This window comes from Canis lupus, chromosome 29, assembly GCF_048164855.1.
Source record: "Canis lupus baileyi chromosome 29, mCanLup2.hap1, whole genome shotgun sequence".
In the NCBI taxonomy this organism is placed as follows: Eukaryota; Metazoa; Chordata; class Mammalia; order Carnivora; family Canidae; genus Canis; species Canis lupus.
This window is the reverse complement of record NC_132866.1, coordinates 31,543,478-31,558,836: the sequence shown is the minus strand read 5'-3', so window position 1 is coordinate 31,558,836 and position 15,359 is coordinate 31,543,478. Positions and strand designations below refer to the sequence as shown.

Genomic DNA, 15,359 nt, shown 5'->3' with positions numbered 1-15,359 from the left:
TGTGGAGCCTGCTTCTCCCTATGCCTGTGTCTCTGCCTATCTTTGTGTCTCTCATGAATAAATAAATTAAAATCTTAAAAAAATATGTTGGTTCCAATGATATGATGCTGACTGTGAAGACTTATTAAAAAACAGAAATAACATACTTGACCCAGAAAGAGAGGATCAAAAAGGATAAATATTTACTAGCTGTGTGAACTTCAGAGTGTCACTTAAACTCTGTTGTTCGGTTTCCCTATTTTTGAAGTGTGAATAAAATAACACTTACTTGAGGAGCTTTGGGAGTATTAAATGAGATGATGGATGGAAGGTACCTGGATAGTGCTGAAACAGGTATGGGCTCAGTGGTTATTAGACTCTCCACCTATCCTCTATCACTAGACTGTGCTTTGAAAAACATGTAAAGCAATATTTCCCCAAAGCTGGTCACCATCTATTAATGGGTTGTGAAATCAATGTAATGGAACGTTAGATGCATATCTATATGTATCTCTTTCTATTTTAGGTCATGATATAAAATGTATTTCTAACTGTGGGTCAGAACCAGACAGTTTGTGAAAGGCACTGGACTAAAGCTCTCTACAAATAAAATGAAATGATACACCAAAGCCACATGTAGAGTGCTCAGTGCTACTTTAAGAACAATTTCATCTTTTTCTTCTCTGTACTTTGGTTTTCCAATGACACCACAATCTTCTTAATGTTTTTTTTTTTTATTTTTCTTGTGTTTTACATGTAACATAGACCACTGTGGCTATATTAATTAATATAGAATTCACTTCCATGGAGGCCTAAGTTCTCTGTGCCTATGGTCAGGTCTGGTATGCATTTTTCTTCATGAGACAGGATGTTCTGAACATCTCAAGGAAAGAGGAGCACTTATTTGAAATTCCCTTCAGCTGGTAACGTTGTCTTGAATTCTGCAGTGATTCCATCACGCACATTGTGGCAGAAAACAACTCTGGTTCAGATGTCCTGGAGTGGCTGCAGGTACAAAATATAAAAGCCAGCTCGCAGCTAGAACTCCTTGATATCTCCTGGCTGATAGAATCCATGGGAGCAGGAAAACCAGTGGAGATGACAGGGAAACACCAGCTTGTAAGTGTTATGATTGTGATTTTCTTTTTTTTCTTCTTTTTCTGATTGTGATTTTCTTTGCCCTTTACTTGATGATTAGAAACATGGGCTGTAGAATTAACAGACCTGAATTGGGACCCCAGGTTTTCTGCTTACTCCCTGTGTGACTTCAGGCAAGTCACTTAGCTTTTCTGAACTTCCATTTCCTCCTCTACAATATAAGATAGCAATAGGACCTCCCTGACAAGATGGTTATGAGAATTAGAGTAACATGTGTAAAGCGCTCACCACAGAGCCTGGTCTATAGCACCTAATAAATGGTAGCTAGTTTTATGAACAAGACTATAGACAAATATTTCAAAATATGGAAGCCTTGATGTTCTGGTAGCCCAAAAAGTGGAAGGTTCCTATTTTTTTTCTTACCGTGATCATTCATAAAGAAAAAATAAAGAAATTTAAACTCTTAATTCCAAGTCCTTCACCATTAATGCTAGAACCATCAGGAAGATTCAGACCATGATCACATAAGTTCATGGAAAAGGAAAATGGTACTTAATTGATCATTCTATTTCATGTTTATTTTTCTTGTTGCAAAAATATTATGTTAACTGTAGCAAATCCTAATATTAGAGACACATACAACATAAACTTTGACTCTCCTATAATTTTATCCTCTCTCCAGAGACAATTGCCATCAAACTGCTGCCATTTTTTCCTTGTCATATCTATTATTATTACTATCAATTGTTATTAAAAATGGATGCTTATGCATTTGTTTAGATGAGAAGAGACTATACAGCTAGCCCCAACCCAGAACTCCAGAAGACTCTGCCAGTTGCTGTAAAAAAGATCTCTCAATATGCATGTCAGAGGAGAACCACTTTAAACAACTATAACAATGTCTTCACGGTAAGGGGTTTTACAATACTACCCAGAGTAAATGAAGGGCTTGCAGCTTCTTTCCATGGGTCTACAAATTCAATTATGAAATTTCCTGAATAATCTAGAAATGTTTTCCTCACACTCACTCACCCTCCTTGCCTGATCTTTGGTTCTTCTTTCTGTCAAGATCTACTTCTGTCATAAAAATGGACAAATACATTTGGAAATATATGTATATTCTTTAGAAATGGTAAATTACTATTTATTGAGAGTTCACACTTTGGGGCACAACAGTTGTCAAAGGCAAGTATTTGGGTAAACCAAATACTGTAATTAGTCCAAAACATAATAAGAGCTAATCATAAAGAAACAATAATGCATAAACAGCCTTTGCTGGGTAACCAAGTGATTGAGAAACAGTAGATTCTGGATTCTCACCTTTCTGATCTTAACCAGCTTAGGCAAGATAGTTCCTTTCTTTTTTAAAAAAAGATTTTATTTATTTATTCATGAGAAACAGAGAGAGATTGAGAGAGAAAGAATGAGAGAGAGTCGGGAGGAGAAGCAGGCTCCCTGCAGGGAGCCTACCGAAATGCAAATGCACCCTACCTTAAAGTGCCTGCCTTGGGTCTGTGTCATTATGATCACACTCGTTTCATTCAGCAAGCCTGTTTTACATACAAGCTAGAAATGAAAGTGCCCAGTGATCAAGGCAGAATCCTGGCCACAGCCTGGTAGGGTAAGTCTGCAAGGAAAGAGGGTCTGGTAGGGTAAGTCTTGCTGAGTAATGACTAGAACGATGCAGTGAGCATGAGATCAGACTTTGATGAAATCGTTCCCGAATACCTAAACGGCAGCGAACTCAAAGTTTCCTTACAAAGTGCTCTGTGACATGTCTTTTCAATTCACCTTCTCTCATAACAAGCAAAGATACGGGAGACCCCAATCCCACCTTCAGGAGGTATTTCAACACTCAAGAGCAAGAGGTGTTTGCAGGTGACTGCTAGCTAAGGGGCTGGGAACAGACCATGTTTTGCTTAACTGGTTTCACTCTTCAGGACGCCTTTGAGGTACTGGCTGAAAACTATGAATTTAGAGAAAATGAAGTCTTCTCTCTGACATTTATGAGAGCAGCTTCTGTACTTAAATCTCTGCCATTCACAATCATCAGTATGAAGGACACAGAAGGAATTCCCTGTCTGGGGGACCAAGTGAAGTGTATCATAGAGGTAAGGGTGAAATGTTGATTTGTCCTACTTCCTAATAGGTAGAGAGGAGGGGGAAGTAAATGCAGTTGATTTTCCTGTCAACTATGTAGATGTGGGATGGATAGATAGATAGATAGATAGATAGATAGATAGATGATAGATAGATAGATAGAATCCATACCCATTATCACAGAATCCATCAATCCATTATCACAGCTGGGGCTATGTGGGGCAATCTAGTGGAAACAGAACTCTCCCATATTATTAATCACAGTAAAGGCTCAAGTGACCTAAAAGCTCAACAGCAATGGGGTGGTCTGACTTCAAACACAGACTATGTGAAGGACCTCAGTTCCTCTTAGGGAACGTTGCCCTCCAGAGTGGTGGTGGGAGTGACCAGGCAGTGAAACTGATTCTGCATCTCTACCTGTGTGTTCCAAGGAAAAAGTCAGGAATGGGTATTTATTTATGTAATAATGTTTAAGGATTCCCCAGCAAAGTGAACTGTTCATCCAAGAGTAAGTTTCAAGTATAGTTAAGTGCAAAGTAAAGTAGTCAAGGAAAATAATCTCAACTCTATTTAGAGCTAGACGTCGTAAGAGCTTGAACTTGAATTGGTTTTTTCAGTGGTCCCAAAATTAACCTGCTCAGATGAGAAGTCCCTTTGTCTCAGCTGACTCGTATCCATCGAAAAGAAAACTATCACAAATATTCAGACATACTATTGTCAGTGAATATTTTGGTTTGATGTTCCGTGGATTAGACCCTGGTCATTCTGTGACTTTGTCCCTGAGGACTATAAAGGGGTACTCAGAATAAGCTGGGATTTCTAAGATTATAGGAAATGTTTTGTCCAGATTGGCTAGGGAAACAGTCTGCAGGCAACAGGTGTACATTTCCTGAACAATCAAGCTACTTGGTCTGGGAATTTGATAGCTCTAGACTGTGATTGTTTAATGTCACTAGCATAAAATATTTTTTAACTCTCCATGCAGGAAATTATTGAAGATGGAGAAAGTTCTGAAGTTAAAGCTGTGTTAAATGATGAACGGTATCAGTCCTTCAAAGTAAGTAATTTTACATGTTATTTATTGAAAATGGTTTTTCAGTTACTCCTAGTACTTATTCTAAGTGGTCATATCAGCTCAGGCTGCCGTAACAAAATGCCACAAACTGGATGGATTAAACAACAAATATTTATTTTCTTATAGTTCTGGAGCCTGGAAGCCTGAGACCAGGGTGCCAGTATGGTCAGGTTCTGGTTGGGGCTCTCTTCCTGGCTTGCAAATGGCCACCTTCTCAATGTGCCCTCACATGGCACACACAGAGAGAGGAAGTCCCGTGGGGCCTCTTCTTGTTAAGGCACTAATCCCATCATGAGGGCCCTACCATCAAGACCTCATCTAAAACTAATTACCTCCCAAAGACCTCATCTCCAAATACCATTGCCATGGGGTTTAGGGCCTCAACATATGAATGGAGGCAGGCACAGTCAGTCCAAAATAGTGGTCAAGGAAGCAGATGCCAAAATAAAAAAGGGTGCATGATTTCATTACTATGCTATGATGAGGTACAAATTGCCTTATTTTCTAGGATCTGTCACACATGGGTGCAAATATCATGGGGACACTAGGACCATGGGAAAAAACAAGGCTGTTCTTAAAGAGCAAACCTGTGTTGGAAGCTCTCCTCTGCATCCTGCTCTACTTTGAAGCAGGGCTTGTTACCTCCCAATGTTCCCCCACCTTGGAGTTGCAGCTGGCAGGGATTCCTGCCCATCCCTTCGGTTCCGGAATGATACACAGGCCTAAAAAGGGGCTGTGGGCAGGAGCCTAAGTTTGGAGTACGGACAGCCTCGATTTGAGTTTGGGCTCTGCCATGTATCAGCTGAGTGATGGTAGAGAATTCACACAACCTACATGAGCATCCCTCTTAAAATATGCAGAGCATGAGCGCATGTAAGGGACTCTGGGTAGGAGGAGTGCCCAACAGGGAAAGCTGTTGTCACACATGGACAGCACAGGCCGCCAACCATCAGAATCCACAGAAGCCTCTGCAGATGCCAGAGCCCACCTCTTCACTTTCTTTCCATTTTGTAATACCACATGTCAGGAGAGGCCCCTCCTGAAACAAAAAGCTCTGTCAAAAGTTTACCATCACTCCCCAGCCCACTTGTCACATTCAGGAGGAACTGGGTCAGAAATTTCCTTACACTTTTTCCTAATCCCTTGACCTTAAAAAGTGTGACTTCATTGTCATAATGATCATTTTAGAGACTAAAGGCATGCCTTTCCCTCTGTTTCAGCTCTTTACCTCTGTGTTTGGAGTGGGACTGAAAACATCTGAGAAATGGTTCCGGATGGGTTTCAGAACTTTGAGCAAAATAAAGTCGGACAAAAGCCTGAAATTCACACCAATGCAGAAAGCAGGTAAGTTGTCTCTCCTACAGATCTCTTGCTGTTGCCAGGGGCTGGCCAGGTTGTGGTACAGCTCTGAGCCCGCTGAACTTCAAATCCGGTCTGGGCAAGCTGGGTCACTTGTTCTCTTTTTTTATATACTATGGTTAAAAGCACAAGCATTTGGAATCAGACAGACCTGGTTCAAATCCTGACTCCAATACACTGTGGTTGCATGATCTTGAGCAAGCTTGTTTAAGTCTTTGAGCCTAAGCTACCTCATCTATAAAGGACGAGGGATGGGGAGGGGCAACATTGCTAGTTCATGAGAAATAAATCAGTTAATGCAAGCAAAGTCCTTAGCACTGTGCCTGGCATAGGGGAAAGACGCTCTGCATGGTGGCTGCTGTCACTTCTGCATCCAGATGTCACACTGGGTTTTGCTGCTGATCTGGTCCTTACTGAACTGGCTCTAGATGTTTGGTCCTGGCTATCTCTCTTGGGGTGAGAGGCTAAGGAGTGCTGGGCAGAAAATGGGCATGAAGATTGAGGAGTAAAAAATATTTGAACAAACCAGAGTCACTGCTGGCACAAATGCAGATCTTCTTTAGAAACAGCAATACACCAGGAAATAGAAGGGAAAGTATGCAAATCTAGACAGAGGGTTGATCTACCTGTTCAGGACCCGCCAGCCTAAGAAGAGAAGACTATGTTGAGGCAGCTGAAGCCTTGCAGGACCTCCCACAGATCGAAGGTGATGGCTTGAGTGCTTCCATTTATGGAGGGCTCTGGTGAACGTTTTTTAATGAAGAAATGCAAATAAAGGGTCAAAAAATTATAAGTGTTTTAAATATTTACTTTTAACTTGCAATAGAAATACAATATAATTGTGATGCGAAAGAGCAGACCACATTCAGCAGTGTTGACTATAGCCATCCCAAGGTACATTACATCCCTGGGACTTACTTATCTTCTAACTGGGAGTTGGTACTTCTTTTGATCACCTTCCTCTAATTCCCCCTCCACCCTCCCTCACCTCTGATAACCACACACTTTTTTTACTCCTCTGATTTTTCTTCTATGAGTTTTTGTTTTTAGATTTCACACATAAGTGAGGTCATACGCTATTTGTCTTTCTCTTGATTTATTTCACCTAACATTATGCCCCCAAGGCCCATCCATGTTGCTGCAAGTGGCAGGCTTTCCTCATTTTAGTGGATGAATAATATTCATACACACACACACACATACACACACACCACAACTTCTTAATCCATCTGCTTTTGGACATTTAGGTTGTTCCCATGTCTTGGCTATTGTGAACATGACGGTGCGTGTATCTCTTTGACATAGTGTTTTCATTTCCTTCAGATACATTCCCAGAAGCAGGATTTCTGGATCACATAGTACTTCTCTTTTTAATTTTTGGAGGAAGCTTCCTCCATGAGTCTTTGGGAATAACCAAGTCATTATAACAACTGTATCTGAACTTTCATCCACCACTTTCCAACTCTGAATCTTCCCATCCTAAATCTTTATGCATTATCTTTAAAATATTACAGGGCACAGTTTATTGATCAAGAAGGTGGGTTATTCTTTGAGTGTTTATTACCATTGGTTTTAATATAAAATTTAATTGTAAGTTTCATATTATTTAATTTTAAAAAATATTTTATTTAAATTCAATTTGCCAACATATAGTATAACACCCAGTGCTCATCTCATCATGTACCCTCCTCAGTGCCCATCACCCAGTAACCCCATTCCCCCCACCCACCTCCCCTTCTGCAACCCTTTGTTTCCCAGAGTCTCTCATGGTTTGTCTTCCTCTCTAATTTTTCCCCATTCAGTTTCCCTCTTTTTCGTTATAGTCCCTTTCACTACTTCTTATATTCTACATATGAGTGAAATCATATAATAATTGTCTTTCTCTGATTGACTTATTTCACTCAGCATAATACCCTCCAGGTCCATCCATGTCAAAGTAAATGGTAGGTATTCATCCAAGAAGCCTGATTCTTCAATAAGAACTCATATTCGAAGAGCTTGCTTTCTGGAGGGATAGGAAATAGTCTCTTTCTTAGGCAGGAAATGGTAAGACACTTTCTTACAAGTCAGAAAGTAAAGAGTTATCATTACCATGAAAAATTTACAGCCAAGAGAATAGAGAATACACTTGCCTCTGGGAAAACCGTTTGGTGATACCTGTGTCATGTTTGCTCTATCTGGGCGCAGAATCCCTTCCCACAGAGGGCTAGTCATTTCACGTGTCACTCTCTCCGTTGACCTGTTCAATGGCCCCTAGGTTTCCTCTATTATGAAGACCTCGTCAGTTGTGTGACCAGGGCAGAAGCAGAAGCAGTTGGAGTGCTGGTTAAAGAGGCCGTCGGGGCATTTCTGCCGGATGCCTTCGTCACCATGACAGGAGGATTCCGGAGGTAGATAATGAGAGCTGCTTTTGCCTCTCCGGCTCTAACACCTTCAGTGGCTCCCCCTATTCAGAAGTTCAGGCTTCTGGGCATGATGCAAAGGCCTTTGGTGATCTGATACCAGCCTGTCTCTGTGGCCTTGTCTCCTGTTCCTCACCTTTCCACCCCAGCAACCCCAAATGGCTTGCCTTTGCACACATGGAGCTGTTTCACACCTCTGTGACTTGCTCAGTCAGACGCTTCTGCTTGGATTGGCTTTCCTCAAATTGCCACCTGACTGACTTCTCCTCATCTTTTAAGACCCAATTCAGACACCACCTCCTCCTCCATGCTTAGTCAGGCAGCCCTCTTCAGAGGTACCTGCCAACCAATTTGTTTGTATGCACAAACATGTTAGTGCTCTGTGAGAATCTGGTGCCGGGCACAAAACAGGTACTCAAGAAATATTGGCTAAGTCAATGAAGAGAATGAACAAACTCTTCACAGAGATGTGTGCAGTTGCTGGGTATTGAAGCCTCCTATTCAGAAAGAGATTTCTCCCTCCACTCCTCCAGCTCTCCCTGTGGCCCTCTTACCTGTTAGCCGTTCATTGGCCATCCTGGCAAGCCAAGTTTGAAGTGAGGCAACAAGTAGGAGAAGAAAATCAAATCTAAGAAAATACCTCAGTCAATGCCATAATTCTGAGAGCCCTCGCTCATATCATGTGCATAAAGTGCTTGGTTTGCTTGTCGCTATGCTTGTCTCTGTATGGACAAGTGGGGGTGAGTGTGCACATGTGCATGTGCAAAAGAAATCACTTCCTTTGTTATTTCTTTTACCCATAGTTATATAATCATATATGTACTATGTGTGATTTTTTTATTTCATAAATTTATTTTGCAAGAGTAGAGTTATACAACCAAGGACATCTAAAAAATATATAATCATGAACATTTTATGCTGCAAACCTTGAACATGGGGCACAGAAATAAAGGTGACTTTGAAAAATTGAGAGCTAAAAATATAATTCATTTCCATTTTATACTTTTTTTTTTTGGTCAGGGGTAAGAAGATGGGGCATGATGTAGATTTTTTAATTACCAGCCCTGGGTCAACAGACGAAGATGAGGAACAACTTTTACCTAAAGTGATAAACTTATGGGAAAGGAAGGTAAGAAGGATCAAAAGTAGATGTTTGGACACTCAAGCATTACATTAATACAGTTGAATTTTGCATACTATTTACCTCATAATTGTGTGATGACCATCTGATTGATTCTCAATGATTTGCAACAGCTTATACGATGCCACATGACACACAATGAGACTTATCTGCTTGGAGTCCTAGAGTCCATGATGTGAATATCTATCTTGTTTATACACACTTGTTCTGTTTCCAAAGACATACCGCTGAGGGCGGTATGTCTCAGTGTCAGATGTGCAGGAGCACTACATCCCCTAAACAAATGGAGACCATGCGCCATAAAGACCTGGGAGGTGTGAGAGGGGCAGCCGCAGGCTTAGGGGTGGAGCAGGACCACTGGGACTGAGATAGAATTAGCCCAGGAGTCGTTGCTGGTGCCTTGAACTCTGCTGGTCAACAACCACCTTGACTTTATGCTGAGACGGGAAGAAGGGAACTAGCCAGGACAGGCTGGGCTCAGAAGCCTCCACCCACTGAGGAGATCAGACTTACCCTAGGCTACCTATTGCCAGGCAGAGGAAGTGAAGGATGAGCAGCAGCCAGAGCCACCTACAGGGCCCTGACTCGTGCCCCACTCCAGTGAGAGCTCCATTTCCCAAAGAGACTAGTGGGCTCGACCCCAGAGGCCTAAAGCCTGGTGGGCTGAGGAAACTGAGGCTGGTGTTTTTCTGGCACAACTTCATCCTTCCTGAGTGATCTATATGGCAGAGAGAGAGAAACCTCAGATGAAGTGAAATAAAAGCCAGGAGCACCAGAAGGGAGGACCCAACATTAGAACTAGATCCAAATTCATCTCTGAGGCCATCCCAAGTCCCCTCGTCCATCTCAGGAGAGAGGACACAGGGTGGCCAGGGAACCTGAGAGTGAACTTTCTAGGCCAAACCAGGGAAAGGAAGGATGAGGAAGAGTCAGCCCCACCTGCATGGGCCCCTCTGCTCTGCTCAAGCAGGGAAGTTGGCAATTTCTCATGGAGAGACAGCACAATTCATGGACTTCCTGATCAAGGCCTGTGGGACTGCAAGACCTGGGGTCCCTGTGAAGGAGGGCCTATTTAGTCTGGGTTTTTAGGCACTACACTTCTCATGCCGTGAGACTGTTCTGGACTAAGACCTGGTGATAAGGAGCCTTTCTCCTTTCGTCTTCTCTCAGTTTGAGGAAGTCATACCTCTGACCTCCAAGGAAAGAGATGGGCAGGCACAGGTGGAGGTGTGGGCATTTGGGACATTCAGGGTGTGGGCATTTGGGACATTTGAAGCACAACCCTGCCGTTTACTGGCCTTATCACCTAGTATGCTTTGCTTAATCTTTCCTCATCTATGAAACAGAGATGGCAAGGCTCTCTCACTTCATTAATGCGCAGGGGGATTAACTGATAATTATTAGATAAAGCCCTTGACACAGGGCCTGATAATGCCTAACAAACACTGGCTGTAAGCATGATTCACTCATGCACAATTATCCCTGAGTTCTGCCGGAGAGCCAGGCCCACTGCCAGCTGAGGGCCCCAGGAGCAGCTGCTCCTCCTCACTTGGGGACAAACAGGACCTTGAGGAGGGGATACTGAGGGGCAGTCAGGTGTCCCAGCTCTGCCTGCACCCCTGTGGCCCTGGGCCTGCCCCTACCACCATGGTTTTAAAATCTTCTACTTCACTTCTCAGCCCTGACGTTCTTACCAAGACTTCCATTTTCCAAATTGCACGATAATATCCCACGCAGGTATGTGCATGCACATACTCAGCATGCACGGGGTATGTGAGCGTCATGAGCAGCCAGTAGGCATCGGTTTGAGCTGCCCATCAGCTGAATCTAAATGTGAGCCTTAGGGTGCCTGGGTGGCTCAGTAGGTTAAGCATCTGCCTATGGCTGGGGTCGTGATCCCGGGGTCCTGGGATGGAGCCTTGTGGCGGCTCCCTGCTCCCTGGGGAGCCTGCTTCTCCCCTTGCTTGTGTGCTCTTCCTCTCTCTCCTCAAATAAATAAATAAAATCTCTAATTTTTTTTTTTTTTAAGTAAATGTGAGCCTTATAGAAGACCTCTTGGTCAGTGGGAAAAAAGGGAGGAAAAAGAGCTTGGAGCACTGTTGTGCGGTAGAGGTCCCCAGGCCTAAGGCTCCTCCAGCCTGCATTCTCCTAACCCAAAGAGGGGAGGGCTAACTGAGCATGGTGGGGTTCACCCCTGTGGGTAGGACCCTGGTCGGGACCACTCACTGTTCTACTGGGCTACATCCCTAGTTCCTGGAAGGCTGAGAGAGTGAAAGTGTTTACACTCTTTAGAGTAAAGAACATATTCACTCCTGCTGAGAAACAGACTTGACTTTGAAGAAACAGAAACCGAAGAATAATGGATCCTGGCTATCAGATAGGGGGAGGGCTGTGTCATTAGCCTGCCAGTGGGCTGCTCGGTCCCCTGGGGAGGGAGGGAGGAACATGGAAGGCATCCCTCCTTGTCAGGAGACCCTTAGTTTCCAGTAGTAGGAAGAAAAAAACATGCTGATAGGAAATGTAGTCACCCTGTGGCTATGGCTGGGTAGCCAGAGCCAGAAACTTCAAAGGGATTTTCAAAGAAGGAAAGAAGTTACCAAAGAATAAATGGCGAGCAACACAAAAGGGTAGAACACAGAGATGCCCCAAGACAGCCCAAGCCAGAGAGCAGGAAGCCACATCAGGGGCTGTGTGTGTGTGTGTGTGTGTGTGTTTGATACTTGTGCCCTACTGCAGAACAAGTGCCTGAACATGCAGACAGGAGCATTTTCAAGGCATGTATTCTCAAACACCTTGCAAAACTCAGAGCAAACCCTTACCCAGGATGGCCCCTTGTCTACAACCAGCCAAAGTGACTGTCGTGCAAACACAGCTCATAATTATTAGGAAGCCAGTGTTGTGGATTTTGGGGGGGAGGTGGGTGTTATTCCAAATAGGACTTCAAAGAAAGACTGGGTAATATTTTAATAGCTCACTTTTCAAATGTACATAATTCAAATTTACAAGAAAGGCTGCTATACTGTATTCATTTTCATAAAGTTTCATTAACAAGCAGAATTGTGTTTTCTTGAGCTGGTTATTAGATTGTTTTATGGCAACATTTGCCACTGCCCCCAAAGGGTCTTCCTGACACCAGTGCTTCCCTCCTAGCCCCCTTCAAACAATGTGTTCTTTCTTAATACCTTTCCTGAGGAATGTACTGGAGAGCTAGAGTCCTTTTCTGAGGTCAGGAAAAATGTCCCTTCAGAGTTTGGTGGAACTAAAACAATGTCTCTTGGAGGGCTGCAGAAGAAATGCAAAGCATTCCTTATAACAAAATAAACGAAACCAGGGGCACCTGGGTGGTTCAGTTGGTTAAGCATCTGCCTTCCGCTTAGGTCATGATCCTGGTGTCCTGGGATCAAGCCCCATGGCCAGCTCCCTGCTCAGTGGGGAGTCTGCTTGTTCCTCTGCCTCTGCTTGTACCCACATGCTCTCTCTCTCTAATAAATAAATAAAATCTTTAAAGAAAATAAATAAACGGAACCAATGATGCTTAAAGTGTGGTGCCTTGACCAGTAGCATCAGCATCACCTGGGAACTTGTTAGAGATGCAAATTCTCACTTTCCCTCCACTGAATCACTGGGGGGAGGGGGGAGAAGGGAGGGCCCTACAAACTGTACTGTGACAAACTTTCCAAATGCTTCTGATGATAAAATTGGAGAACATCTGATCTAAGGAATGCATAATAACATAGCTACGATGGAATTATTTTGAGGTTATTTGCCTTTTTAGTTGACACTCAGATTTAGCATTGATTATCACTGCCTCTCCCTGCCCCACATCTGCCCTGTGCTGTGAGAAATTGCCACAGAGCAGACAAATTGGAGGATCTCTGGACACATCTTATCTCTCTGACTCGGCAACATTAGGTAGGATAACCATCACTAACTTTATCCCACTCTCCAAGGCGAACAGAGTGACAATCTTAAAATGCTACCTAGAAGTAGTGAGTCGTCCTACCCCAAAGTGGGGCTGAGCCTCCAGCCACAACCCTTTGGGCCAAGGAAACTGGGTCATCAGTATAATATAGAGGGACACTCAAAGCACCTGCCTAAAAAGCGGCAGGGCTGTTGTTCATGGTTGGTTTGTACTCAAAGGTGTAGGGCAAGTTCCTGAGCACAGACTTGTAATTCAGAAGTAAGGAGAGGGATTCTCTGGTGGCTTTGCCAGAGGTGGGCTTGGCCTCTCTAACCACTAAATTTCTCTGCAGCAGAGAGAGGATAATGCACCCACCTCCTGGCTTCCTCTCCCAGTGCCAGGTGGGCTCACAAAAGGGAAAAGCATGGCCACACACTGCTCAAACCTGTGAGGCTTCTGTTGAGAGCATTCAGTAAGAGCCAGTATAAAATTGCAGACCCCATCCACTGGGGACCCTTCCTGATATCTTTCTGTTTGTTTTCAGGGATTACTTTTATACTGTGACCTCGTGGAGTCGACATTTGAAAAATTAAAGTTGCCTAGCAGGAAGGTGGATGCTTTAGATCATTTTCAAAAATGTTTTCTGATTTTAAAATTGCACCATCAGAGAGTGGATGGTGGCAAGTGCAGCCAGCAGGAGGGGAAGACCTGGAAGGCCATCCGTGTGGACCTGGTCATGTGCCCCTATGAGCGCCGTGCCTTTGCCCTGCTGGGCTGGACTGGCTCGAGGGTAAGTGCTATATGGATTCAAAGATGGGGGATTCAAAAGATGAGTCTACTGAGGCCCAGGAAAGAGACAATGGCAGCGGAGGGAGGCATTGCCCCTGCATGTGGTCAAGTGAGACTGATTAATTTAGAACAGTGTGGGCTTAGGCCGGCAGCAGTTCACCTGGGCGCTGGTTAGACATGTAAATCCTCCCCCTCATCCCCACTCCTGACCTCTTGAATCAGAAAGTCTGGGGATGGATGGAGCCCAGAAATCTGTATTTGAAAAAAGCCCTGCTCATGTTTCGGATGCAGCTAGAATGCAGCTTGTCTGACAGACCTGAGTCTCTGGGAACGCAGAATCTGTTGAGGAAGGGGAGAGTTCTAAAAAGAAGTCCAATTTTATACAAGGTCAGACCAGTTAGGAATCACTGGCAGAAATGGTTGCCTTTTGTTCATTTTGTTTGAAGACAGGCATGTTTCCAGCACATTCTAGTCTCTTGTCTCAGAGTTCTTGGAAATTACTGCTATTGGTTCTGCAGGTGCTGATAGGACACTAAGCTTTCTACTCTTCGACTTTAAGTGGTTTAGCCTCTATAAGCTCCAGTTGTGCCATCTCTCTTGTGGGTAACCTCCTAATGTTGCCATTTGATTAAACAAGAGGCTACATGGGTTTAAATGTGGCACCTGTTCAGTATATGGTAGCTACTTGTGTTATAATCTTTATGCCCTACTTATGCAGCCACTGAATGTGGTGTGTTTTGTCTCCAGGTTGATACCTGTTGGTGGGTGACCAGAATTAGTTCTAGTCTAAAATTCTTTTTTTTTAAAGATTTTTTTTTTATTCATGAGAGACAGAGAGAGAGAGGGAGGGGGGGGTGCAGAGACACAGGCAGAGGGAGAAGCAGGCTCCATGCAGGGAGCCTGATGTGGGACTCAATCCTTGGGACTCTAGGATCCCCCCCTTGGCCGAAGGCAGATGCCTCAACCACTGAGCCACCGAGGTACCCCTAGTCTAAAATTCTGCAGGTGAGAAACTCAGTTTCACCTTTTTACCCAAAGATTTCAGGGCCTGGGAATTGTTCTCAACATAACATAGTGTGAGCAGCCTTTGCTCTAAATGCTGGAGAGGGGAGCATGAAGACAGTGTCCCAGGGCTGAGAGGAAGCACAGTGCCCAGTAATACCTCCATATTTTCACAGACCATTAGCTACTTCACTCAGAATCTGCTTCACCCTGATTTGTTCACAACCCTGGCTCCCCCTCTGCCACATTATAAAGGACTTCTGTTTGGAAAATCTGTCTTCTTACACCCCAGGTGGTGGTGGGGAAGGGGTCCCAGCCTCAACCAGCTTTCCTAAAAGAGGAGATGGCTCATCGCCACTAGAGGGCGCGATTACCCCATGCTTCCCTCCTTACCTCTCAGGGAAAGATCAATGTTTAGAGATCTACGCTTCCTTCTCCCAGGAAAATCAACCTGGGTGGCAACTATCCTCAATCTTAGGATCAGCTTTCACTCCCTGCAGCCCCAGAGCCCAC

General features: G+C 43.9%; 1 protein-coding gene across 3 annotated transcripts in view; it reads left to right on the top strand.

Moving 5' to 3' along the window:
• DNTT (DNA nucleotidylexotransferase) overlaps window positions 1–15,359 on the top strand; it is a 29,120-nt gene that overhangs the window by 10,402 nt on the left and 3,359 nt on the right. For all 3 annotated transcript variants that reach the window (XM_072805868.1, XM_072805867.1, XM_072805869.1), the window contains exons 2-9: window positions 927–1,098; window positions 1,858–1,986; window positions 3,018–3,188; window positions 4,163–4,234; window positions 5,473–5,596; window positions 7,869–8,001; window positions 9,034–9,142; window positions 13,600–13,845. In XM_072805868.1, coding sequence (XP_072661969.1) covers window positions 927–1,098; window positions 1,858–1,986; window positions 3,018–3,188; window positions 4,163–4,234; window positions 5,473–5,596; window positions 7,869–8,001; window positions 9,034–9,142; window positions 13,600–13,845 — 1,156 coding nt within the window. The remainder of the gene's footprint in view (window positions 1–926; window positions 1,099–1,857; window positions 1,987–3,017; window positions 3,189–4,162; window positions 4,235–5,472; window positions 5,597–7,868; window positions 8,002–9,033; window positions 9,143–13,599; window positions 13,846–15,359) is intronic.